Source organism: Pararge aegeria, chromosome 15 (genome assembly GCF_905163445.1).
Source record: "Pararge aegeria chromosome 15, ilParAegt1.1, whole genome shotgun sequence".
Lineage (NCBI taxonomy): Eukaryota > Metazoa > Arthropoda > Insecta > Lepidoptera > Nymphalidae > Pararge > Pararge aegeria.
Window position 1 is genome coordinate 11,607,770 of NC_053194.1, and position 12,818 is coordinate 11,620,587.

The 12,818-nt window shown below is 35.7% G+C and overlaps 1 protein-coding gene across 1 annotated transcript; it reads left to right on the plus strand.

Moving 5' to 3' along the window:
* Nucleotides 1–287: 287 nt before the first annotated feature.
* Nucleotides 288–2,587, plus strand: LOC120630149 (piggyBac transposable element-derived protein 4-like). The gene is made up of 2 exons (XM_039899299.1): nucleotides 288–1,887; nucleotides 2,496–2,587. The coding sequence occupies exons 1-2, from the start codon at nucleotides 288–290 to the stop codon at nucleotides 2,585–2,587; spliced, it is 1,692 nt and encodes a 563-aa protein (XP_039755233.1).
* Nucleotides 2,588–12,818: the final 10,231 nt, after the last annotated feature.

The following is a 12,818-nucleotide window of genomic DNA, read 5'->3' on the forward strand; positions in this document are numbered from 1 at the left end:
GCCATACGGTCCGCCGGCGGGACGTATCTTTTCGAGTAGAGTACGCCATCTATATGTTGCACTTGGCAAGATCAGCAGGCCATACGGGCCGCCGGCGTACCGAATCTTTCGCGCCAAAATCTAACAAAATTTCCGTTATAACTTAAAACAATTATCGACTCTGTCACGCCACACTAGTAAACAATCATTAGCCCGCCGGCCGCCCGCACGGCTTGTAACGGTCGCATTTTGGCGCGCGTTTTGTGGAATTTCATCGTTTTATTGTGAATTTCTTCCATTTAATTATTATGTCGGACTCAGAAGATGACCCAGACTACCAGCCACCTACAGACGAAGAATCGGAAAGCATGTGCACGTATTCTGATGCAACTTCATCTGAAGAAAGCGTAGAATTATCCACCAGTCACCAACATCAACATTCTTCAGAAGCCATACCATGTCGGAGCATACCGAATTCGAGCTGGAATATACCGTTATCAGATGGTTCAAGAAAAAAACAGTTTCCGTTTACTGTTGACCCAGGCATGAAAAACATTGGTTCAGATTGTCAAACTGAATTAGACTTTTTATTTTTATTTTTGGATAATGAGATTATTGATTTAATGGTACGAATGACTAATTCATACGCAATAAAAACACAAATACTCAAACGTGTAACACGAAACAGTCGGTTGTCTAAGTGGAACGATTGTGATGCTGCCGAAATGAAGAAATTTCTCGGGCTACTGATTTGGATGGGGCTCAAAAAACTGCCAAAAATTAGTGATTATTGGAGTACAGACGTATTATATGAAAACAATGTTGCAAAAAGAGTAATGAGTAGAAACCGATTCGAATTATTACTTCGATGTTGGCATTTCGAAGATGCTTATTATATTGGCATGACGGGAACAGATCGACTCATAAAAATAAGACGCTTCGTCGAGATCCTTTCAAAAAAATTTGGCCAATACAAAACACCTGGAGAGTTTCTTACCGTTGATGAAACAATGGTAGCTTTTCGTGGCCGGATCGCTTTTATGCAATACATACCTGGAAAACGACATAAGTATGGCATAAAATTATTTAAAATTTGCGACGACGATGGATATACCTATGACTTGATTGTATATGAAGGCAAAAGGACCACTTCAACCACACAAAACGTATCCAGTGAAATAGTCATGAAACTCAGTGATCAATATCTGAATGCTGGAAGAAGTATCGTTACTGATAATTACTATACAAGTGTCACTTTGGCTAATAGTTTACTCCAAAAAAGCACCCATTTGTTGGGGACTCTAAGAAAAAATAGAAAAGGGCTACCAAAAGAATTATTGAAAGAGAAACTAAAGAAAGGCGAGACCTGTGTTATGGAAAATAATGACGGAGTGTTAATTCTACGATGGAAAGACAAGCGTGATGTGTTGGCTCTATCAACTCGGCATACACCTAGTTTTGTCAGCGTGCGCAGCAAGAGAAACCGCAATAAAGTGACTATGAAACCAACGCTGATAGCGGACTATAATCGTCATAAATGTGCTATTGACTACTCAGATCAGATGGGTAGTTATTGTAACCCTGCAAGGAGAAGCTTGCGTTGGTTTCAGAAATTGGCCATAGAGCTTTTATTTAGCACATCACTAATCAATGCCTTTATTTTGTTCAAAAATTCGAAAAACCTAACATCTAAAAAATATACCATAACCACATTCAAAGAAAATATTTGCCGTACATTGATGGGTCTTGATCAACAAAGAAGACAAGGTCGAATTAACCAGGACTGCTCAGCTGGACACCGATTTGGAAAGTCAACGTTGGTCGATCAGCGTAACAGAATAGTAAGAAGAAGATGCATCCACTGCTATGAAAAGAAGAGAGAAGAAGGTTTGACCAGTGTAGAAGCATGTAAAGTAACAAAGAAAGTAAATACAGTGTGCTTACTTTGTCCTTCAAATCCTAGTGTGTGCTCTGAATGCTTTGCTAACTTCCATAGCGCTATTGTAAGGCAGTAATAATGTAATAAAACATTTTTCTTTCATTTAAAATAGCTTTTTTATTTCTGTAATAAACCCCCAGAAATCCTATAAATTTTAAGATAGAGCAATTTTTTTTTTTTTAAATTGTAGGTATAAAAGTAAATTTTGTGTCTGGTTGCTTCACTTTTCTGTAATAGCAGGCCACGCACTACAAAATTAATATGAAATCACGAGGTCGTAGCGGACCGCACGGCCTGCTAGTAAAAATACATTGTGAGCCCGCCAGCCGCCCGTACGGCCTGGTAAACTCGTTAAACATTTTTCACCGCGGCCTGCACTGGTGGGCAAAGATGCGGCCGCCGGTAGACCGCATGGCCTGTAACGCTGAAAAAATCTATATATGGATGGCGGTGAGAGTGTTAAAGTTAGCAAATAATGATCAGTCACATAAACGGTCCAAACATATTGATGTCAGGTATCATTTCATTAGAGAAGTTTTAAGAAATGATATAATTGAAGCTAGATATTTGTCAACAGCTAACATGCCTGCTGACTTGCTAACCAAAGGTCTGCCAGCTGTTAAACATTATAAGTTCATGAAAGATTTTGGAATTGTTAATTTAGAATAGCCAAGGCAGGACTGTATACTGTATTTGTTATTGTATATTGAGTTTAAAAGTTTTTTTTTTGTGTAGCTTTACCTCTCCACTGTATGTAATACTTTGAAAGTGTTGTTATTTTTGATAAAGTGGGGGTGTTAGAATATTATCAAATATAATGTTAATTAATACAAGTAGCGCCATCTATGGACATTGAGGTGAAAGTTTGTGTATTGTCTATGTATGAATGACTTGCATTAAATCAGTCTATATGAAACCAACAACCAACGACTTTTATTACTAACATAAGATTTTATCAAATATACATTCACTAGCGGACCCGCGCGACTTCGTCCGCGTGTGAGTCGACTTAAAAAAATGGTCAAATGAAGTCGCAGACTGTTTTATAGAACTTTGAAGCAACAACAATTCAGACAATTCCTAGTTATATACTTACTACATATTTCTGTCGTTTGGCGAACGTTTACCGTTCACACTTAGAACGCATCGGAATCTATCAAAAAGGATATTTTTGCAGTTTTTGCAACATTTCTCATCAACGATAGTAGGCATTGGTCGTAGCGTGATGGTATATAGCCATAATTGTTACTGCCAAGTTGCGCGGATTTTGAAAGACAAGTGCGGAAAAAATAGCGATGCTATCCTGTAGAAGCTATTTGCTTTTCCGGAATAAAAAGAAGCCTATGAGCTGTTCCAGACTATATTGTAGGTATCTATGCCAAATTTTAGCCAAATCGGTTCATTCGTTGTGGCGTTAAAGCGTAACAAACCACCACCCATCTATCCATCCATACATCTGTTCTAACACACACTTTCGTTTGTAATATTAGTAGGATGGTACGCATGCATTCGTTCGTTGTCCCATATGCCTTGCGACTATCTGTCGCCTGTGAAGAATTATGTCCTTGATCTCCGACAATATTCATCAGATATTCATAAAAATTAGACAATACATGCTTGGTTAATACACACTGTCAAATAAAAAAATAATTATAAAAATCGGTGCAAATTTAACGGAGATATGAAGTAAAATTGATAAAAAAATTCATACCATTTCCCGGAGAAGGTTATTCTTTATCCGGAGAAAAAGTATCCTATATGTTGACCCGGGATATCAGCTACCACTATACCAAATATTATTTAAATCCGTTCAGTAGTTTTCACGTGATGCCCGGACAGACAGACAGAAAAAAATTAAATAAAAATCTGTTTGGACTCGTATCGTATCGTATCGTTTATAAAGCATCCCCCGGTCAACATTTTCAAAATATATTAAATGTACAGAAATTTTCCAGTTACAGTTTTATTATAAGTATAGATATGATATTAATAATCTTCTCAAATTAGTGTATTGTCTTCGGTCCTCGATATGTCTACAAAGTTTGAACGAAATCTGATCGTTCAAAGTAGGACAAAATCGAGCTCAAAGGGGACGGTTACAGACATACATACAGGTGATGCTAATATAAAGTGTGTAAAAAGAGAGCAATGTAACTTCTTTCAACATTTATAAAAAAAAACTGAGGTGTGGGCTATTAAAAAGTTTGTTGTTGCTCTTGGGGTTTCACACTATTTGAAGGGCTCAATCACATAAAAAAATGATGAGTGCCCGACTTCGGAAGTTTGAAAGATAATTTTGTATCTATAAGTCTGAGGTGCAGCAGACGGCCCACCTGATGGTAAGTAAAGTAACGTCTACAAATAGAGTTAAATTTTTTCTTAAATTATTGTACAAAAAATCTCTATGACCACTAGTAAAAAAAATATTAATATATAAATAAAAAATAACAAATTATTACTTTTCACACCTTTTAGTACTTTCATATATTTTTTCCTTTATTTCACATTAAAGACACTCACATTACATTTAGTTTTTGATTTTAGATTTTTAGTTTTTTTTTTTAGTTTTTCATGTTTATTAATTTCATAATATTTGATTTTGTTTATTATTTACCTCTTTGATGATTTTGTATTTCTCGATGTAAATAAGCTTGTTTTAATGTAAAAAATATCTTTTGTTTGTTTATATATCATATTTTTATGATTATTTTGTTATTGTTTAGTCGCAAGGATTCAGAGACGACGAAGATAATTGGGCTGGCTTAAAACCAGTGCTGCGCGTTTTAGTATGCAGCTATACTGAGCCAGCTCCTTTGTCACACATTTTTTAAACTTTTATACTTTAACAATTTTATTACACAAATGTAACATTTTACACAAATGTGTGATAATAAATACGATCTTTCTTTCTGAAAACCCATCGCCTATAAACAGAGGAACTTCGCAGGGCATGCAAGGAACACGTTATGCAACGTGCCGCCCTGTGTCCAACTACCTGAGGTATATATGTTAAGTCTCATGTGCCTGTAATTACACCGGTATCCACGCCCTTCAGACCGGAACACAGCATTGCAACAATGCTGCTTATCGGCAGAAATAAGCATGATGGTAGTACTTCCCCGGATGTGCTGTCACAAAAAGCTCTACTGAGGTAGCAAACATCCTTACTAATATTATAAATGTCAATGTAAGTTTGTTTGTTACGCTTTCACACAAAAACTACTTAACCGATCCTCATGAAACATTGTTCACATATTCTTGGAAGTGTCTAACACTTAGTAATATAGGATACTTTTTATCCCGACATTAAGCTCGGTTCCTTTGGGAGAGGGGATGAGTGTTTGATGATTTTACACCATAACTCCGACAAATTATAACCGATTTAAATAATTATTTTTGTACTATAGAGGTATATGTATTTAATTTAAATGATACTGTTACAACTGTTGTAACAAAGTCTATTGACACTTTTACAAATTGTTCTTCAAGTACTTCTATTTCTATTACTGACCCTAGTACTTGCGCTAGTACTATTAAGAATTCTTATAATGATTTAAACTATTTAATAAGACAACGGAGGAGCTCTGCCATATAAACATTGTACACCAAAATATACAGAGCTTCACCGGCAAAGAATTAGAAATAGAGCTGTTTGTTGAGAAACTCAATGTGTATGTCTGAGCACTGGCTCACTGGTACACAAGTAGCAGTAAACATCAATAACTTTATATTGTCAAGTGCGTTCTTCAGAAGGACTGCAATTCACGGTGGATCTTTAATTTTTGTACGTAATAATATAATATGTAAAGAACGAAAAGACATAGTTGGTCTTTCTGTTGAACGCATTGCAGAACTGTCTTGTGTGGAGCAGGAGCGATTTATAATAGTGACTGTTTCAGGTGATTTTAGCGATTTCGAGAATGTCATGGAGGATTTACTAAAGCGTTTGTGTATTTCTACTAAAAAAGTAATTATATGCGGCGATTTCAATGTCGACATTTTACTAGAAAATGCAACAACTGCTAGATTGCTTAACTTATTTAAATGTTTTAATTTGTGTCCCACTTTTAGTGAACCTACTAGAGTAACTGCAACTTCAGCATCCTGCTTAGATAATATTTTTTTCAATTGTGACATTTTAGATAAAAGAATAATTAATAATTTAAGGTCAGATCATTGTGGTCAACATATTACTGTTTTAAATACTATCAATAAAAGCAGACAAATTATAAAGTGTAGGCCAATAACTAAGACTAAATTAATGCGATTCAAACGTGAAATTTCTGCGAAAATCCCTGGTATTGCGTGCAAACATTTTCATCCGGACAGTCAACAACGAATTTAATAGAGTATTCAACTTTAAGCACATCAATGTCAGTAATAAATTAAAATTTTGTAACTGGGCTACTGTAGGTATATATAAAAGTAGGGAGAAGTTGTATGAGCTGTATGATGAAAAACAATTTAATCATACTCCAACTTTCGTAGAACACGTAAAAAAATACTCTAAAATATTTAAGAATGTTTGAACTAATGCGAAATCACTACATATTAAAGATAGTATAATGAAATCTGATAACAAAATACAAACAACCTGGAAAATAGTTAATTACGAGTCAGGAAAAACTAAATCTCGTGATGTGGATTTTGAACTTATTGTTGATAACAATAAAGTGACGTCTGACAGGGAGGTTGCTAATACTTTCGAAAACTTCTTTCAGAATGTTCCCATTTTGTTAACAGATTCTCTAAGCTCTTCACCATTAGCAGCTCAGCGTATATTGAGAGATAATGTTAAAGAGTGCAATGTTTTATTTAATTTTAAACATATGTCTGCAATAGATAAAGTAAAGAATTTCAGGTTATTAAAGTTGAAAAAAACCGGTGATCTGTGGGTATGTCAGTGATGGTCATTTCTAACATTATTGACGTTATTGCCCCTAATCTAACCGTAATTTTTAATGAATGTGTTAATATGGGTATTTTTCCGAACCTAATGAGATGTAGTAAATTAATACCCCTCTTTAAATCCGGTCATAAAAATGACCTTAACAATTACAGGCCTATTTCAATCTTGCCAACTAAGGTCTTGTAAGGTCTTTGAAAAAAATATACTTTATCAACTTTTAAATCATTTTAATGTAAATAACTTACTTCATCCGGAGCAGTACAGCTTCACTAAAGGTCGTAGTACAACGGATGCAGGTGCAAGACTTATAAAGCATATTTACGATGCCTGGGAACGTTCGCAGCATGCCATTGGTGTTTTCTGTGATCTGTCCAAAGCATTCGATTGCGTTGAACACAAAACGTTGTTATTAAAACTAAGCCACTATGGCATCAAAAACGTTGCACTCAATTTAATTGCCTCTTATCTAAGTGATAGAATTCAAAGGGTATGCGTAAAAGACATAAAGTCTAAGGGATCATCTACCTTAATGGGTATCCCACAAGGCTCAATTTTGGGTCCCTTATTGTTTCTGGTGTATATAAATGATCTGCCACACCATGTCAGGGGCACTTGTGAGATTGTACTGTTCGCAGATGATACATCTCTCATTTTTAAGACTGATATAAACAAAGATAATTTTGACGACGTAAACCGTGCTTTGTCACATGTGTCAGACTGGTTTACTGTTAATAACTTACTTTTAAATGCAGAAAAAACCAAGTGTTCGGAATTGGTTTTTCCTAACGTAAAAAAAAATTGATAAAAACATCATAATAAATGGAGAAACACTTAAAATAGAAAACTCCACTGTTTTTCTAGGAGTGACCTTAGATTGTAAGTGGGGTACCATATAGAAAGCCTAGCGAGTAAACTCAGCTCAGCTGCATATGCAATCAGGAAAATTAGACAGCTTACCGATGTTGAAACAGCTAGGCTTGTTTATTTCGCATACTTTCACAGTATTATGTCCTATGGTATCTTGCTGTGGGGAAAAGCTGCAGATATTGAAAGTATATTTATACTACAGAAAAGAGCCGTACGATCAATATATAAACTTGGATCACGCGAATCGCTTCGTGAAAAATTTAAACAAATAGGTATTCTTACAGTAGCTTCGCAATACATTTATAATAATATAGTCTTTGTGAGACAAAATATTTATAAATCAAAAGCTGAAATTAACAATCGACTTACCAGAAACGGTCCTAAATTAGTGATATCTGCATATCGTCTGCGAAAGGTGCAGAACTCCTTTGTGGGGTTGAGTATACGCTTTTACAACATGATTCCTAAGGAAATTCTTGACCTACCAATGCATACATTTAAAAAATGTGTAAAAACGCATCTAGTACAGCGAGGTTACTATACATTTGATAAATTCCTCAATGACAAGGTAGAATGGAAGCAGCCAGCCTCGCTCTCATCTCCCGCAAGATAGCAAAATGATTGTAAATGTTGATGTTGGAAAAGAGCAACTACTGAGTTTCTTGCCGGCTCTTCTCGGTAGAATCTGCTTTCCGAACCGGTGGTAGAGTCACACAAACATGCATACTTGACGTTTCAAAAGTGCTTATAAAGTAGGCCTACTTGAAATAAATGAATTTGAATTTGAATTTGAATTTAATTTTGCCCAAACTGTGGTTGGAGATAGACGTCAGAACTCCTCAGCGGACAGTGGCAAATTAATGCCACATCAAAAAACAAACACAGACGAAGTCGCGGGCAACAGCTAGTAAAAAATAAATTTAACCAAATTGATAACCTCCTCCTCTTTTTAAAGTAAGCAAAGGTAGCATATATTATGCCAGCTCTATAAAGAAAAGGCCAATGATCCGGCAACGGCCAAACATAAATATTAGCACTATCGAAAATTATAACAAAAAAACCCTCTGGCCCGCCACGCGATCCAAGGTTTGTGCTCAAACAAAAACATCTCATAACCGTCCTCCATTATTTACTATAGAAAAATAATCAAAATGAAAGATTGTTTTTCGACGTCCAAATCGTTTTCCCAGACGTGATTTTCCCAACAGATAAGTCTAATATTTCACGGGACGGACAGTGAAAATGAGTGACAAGAACGATTGATGGACCTTCAGCCATGTTATTTGAAAAAGCGGGCCATTTCCAAAGACAATGAACACAGGTTGATACAGCGTATATATATAATTGTATGGGAATAATTGACCAAATAACTCTTTCCTGAAATAAAACACGCTGGACAAAGATTGATATAGAGAAGAAGGATTTAGAGCTTTGACCCGTCAATGCTTCAAATACAATTTTAACGATTGTTATCCCTTGATATTTCAGCATTGCTTGGCACCGGCCTCCTATTGTTCTATAGTATTACAGTCTATGGTGTGCCAGACCACAGAGTGTTAGGGCACTAGTCAGAGCATGCCAGATATACGAATGTAACGAAGAATGTAAAGAGGCTGGCTTAGCTAAGTGGTGACAATAAACATTTTAACTATTACTTAGAATATCTATCTTATAGGAGAGAGGGTTTAAGAGCACGACTATGCTACTTAAATAAGGGATCGTGCGTGTTAATAATTATCACATCCCAGCACGCACTTCTAACTTTTCTAAGTAATGTGCATTAAAAGCAATTCAAATATCACTTGCTCCGACACTGACGGAAAATATCGTGAGGAAACCTGCATGCCTGAGAGTTCTACATTATGTTCTTACAAGGTGTGTGGAGTCCACCAATCCGCACTGGGCCAGCGTAGCGGACTACGGCCTAAGCCCCTTCTCTTTTGAGACACGTGCCCTGTAATGGGCCGGTAATGCGTTGATGTGAGGATGATGACCAATATGATATTAACAAAATTACTTTAGCAGCATCATCAGTTCAACCGATTGAGGTCCTCTGCTGGACATTGGCCTTTTCTAAGGAGTTCCCCATGGAAATCCCCATGAAGATTTTGTAACTCTCCCATGTTTTCAGCGGCTACCAGCGACTCGCTTGCTGTCTATTCCACCTCGTTCACAAAATCCTTTATTTGTCAGTTGTCAAAAGAAAGTGCATTTTCACCGTTTCCATCTTAGATTTTTTATTCGTTCTTTAATATTGTTTTCGGAGGTAGAGTAAATTCAATAATGTTAGTGCCGCAAGATTTAGCTTAGTCTAGCAAAATGGGGTTCCTGAGTGATTGATGTGACTACAGGAGATACAATACAGGAGATTTTAACAATTTGGGTACTTAACCTGAATTTTTAAACTCTCCTGTATTGTATTCATCGTTAGCGAAAAATGTTTTTTGCGAAAATAATTATTTCTTCTTCTCTTTGGGTTAATGGCTTTTTATCATGCCTGTACGACACAGTTACAAATAATCATTTTATAAGTCGTAATCAGTGGTCATGGTATAAATACCCACTGAAAAGAATTTGCGAAAAAAAAACACTTTTTTGAAGTTGGGTAGGCAAACGAAAAAAAAAACCGGCAATTTTGAGTAAAACCATCCCACCAAGCGTTCCATGCTAGAGAGGAAAGCGTACTAAGTAGAATGAGGGTGTATTTTTGGTAATTTATTATAGCTTAAAAATTTCGTTGCAAAAATTATTATGCGTAAAAATAGATAAAAAAAAATGTTTTAGATTGGTCAAGTGCCTATTCATAATTCAAATTCAAATTCCAAAATGTTTTATTCGTGTAGACCTTATCACAGGCACTTATGCGTTCATACATTTAAGATGTTAACAAGTGATGGTAATAACTGCATTCCTTAACTTAAAACTAGGAGGGTTCCAAATGCGCCCTGGTCTAAGAAGATTCCAAACAAAATTAGCCAGGTTTTTTTTTGTTATCACCATCTCACTAATATTATTATGATACCCCATTCTACCTAAATATCACACTTGAAAGTTCCGAAAACCCGAATTTAATTTATTTTTTCAGATAAAGTACAAATCCAAGGTCCCTTGCAAGCCATGCAAAAGAAAGTTAAAATCTAGAGCTGCCAGATGTCCGGTCCGGACCTTGATTGGAAATAATTATATGTATATATTTAATTATTTTATTTTTAATACAACAATTCTTAAAACTATCTGCGTGATCTTAGCAAAACAATTATTATTTTCCCAACATTTCCACAGGGCAAGCGTAGCATTAAGAAACGTCATAAAAGTGGATTATTTCTCCAAGTTTAGTTACTGTAAGTTGGTCACGTTGCTTGTTATGCCACTCTTGAGGGTTCTTTAGCTTTCTAAGTAGATACACATTTGCGTTTTAATTGTTTCTTTTACGACGAAACTACCTTAAAGTAAAATACCGAACGTGCTCAGCTTTTAACAGAAATGTCTTAAAATGTTCTATTATTTAATTAGTGTTATATATTGAGGTAATAATATAATTTTTCAGTCACTTTGGGTTAGGATTGTTTTAAACTAGCCAAGTATTACATTTTTTTCATATATACATTGTTTGTATTCCATGCCAAAATATCAATTTACTTGGATAGTGCCCGAAGTATTCTTAAGGCATTATCCACGTAAATCCAGAAGAAGTAAAATACAGGTCTCATAACTACTACAGATATTTTTAATGACTGTGATACAATATTCATATTTTGTAATCAAAATCCCAAACATCCAGTTTCACGGATACAATTTGAGAATAACAGCCTTTTATACAAACTTTCTTCCTTATTAGGGGTAGAAACAAAAAAAACCCTTTCCTAGTACTTTTTTAGTCGTAGTACAGGACTACGGTGGTCAAAGGATATTCTCTCAAATTTCACCTTTTGCCGTTTCGGCTTTATGTAGTAATGATCATGACTCATAGTTATAGATTAGTTAGACCTTTAAACGCGTATGTATTCGACCCAAGAGGTCAAACTCAAAGTCAAAGTCAAAAATGTCTTTATTCAAGTAGTTGGCACTTTTGATGCGTACATAAGAATTACACGATAGTGAGATGATGGCGATAACCACATTCGTTAACTAAAGCTACGAAAGTTCCAAACGCGTCCTGGTCTAAGAAGAAGCCCACTACAAACTAAGCCGGGTGTTTTTTTTGTTATCACCATCTCACAATGTAATTTAAAATTCAAAGTCAAAAGTCAAAGTCAAAAATATCTTTATTCAAGTAGGCCCACAGGTGGCACTTTTGATGCGTACATAAGAACCACACGGTAGTGAGATGATGGCGATAACCACATTCGTAAACTTAAAACTAAAGCTACGAGGGTTCCAAACGCGTCCTGGTCTAAGAAGAAGCCCACAACAAACTTAGCCGGGTGTTTTTTTTTTTTTTGTTATCACCATCTCACAATGTCATTTTAAATTATTAGAAGAGCAACCTGGTTAGAGCAATAATTTACACCCAAGCTTTTTTATCGTTTACGTAGTCCTTTATACTATAATAGGACTTTTCTATAAGCTTACGTTTAATACAAACTTTGAACTATTTAAGAGACATCTCCAACATCTAAAACTTTGAACTTCTTAAGAGGCATTTTTAACACCTCTTTGGCCTAATCATCTTCTCTATCACCAGAGGTACTCCAGGGTTACGGTGGGTCTGTAGTGGTGATTTGCATGTTTTGGCCGGATATTTACAGTAGGACTACCCATGAGTTTGTAAATTGGCGTGCTCATCATCGTCCCTGGGATAACAAACATAAATATGGTTATACAAATTTTATTTATTTAGCCAGCCCTTGACTGTAATGTCGCCATATGGTAAATAATGTAGTCTTTGATTATAGCAGGTTAAGTTAAGGGCATGGAAGTTGTTATACTAAATAATATAACCTGTTACACAAACGCATCTTAGCGGAACCCTACATCGTTAGGCGGCACATCTTCGTCGGCAGTTAGTCACACTGCCTCTCGTCACAAGTCACAAGCCGCCAGACCTTACCAACTACTTTCAACTGTTGAAGTTTTAGTACATAAAATAGTTATTTTACATAAATATTGAACATTTCCAGCAAC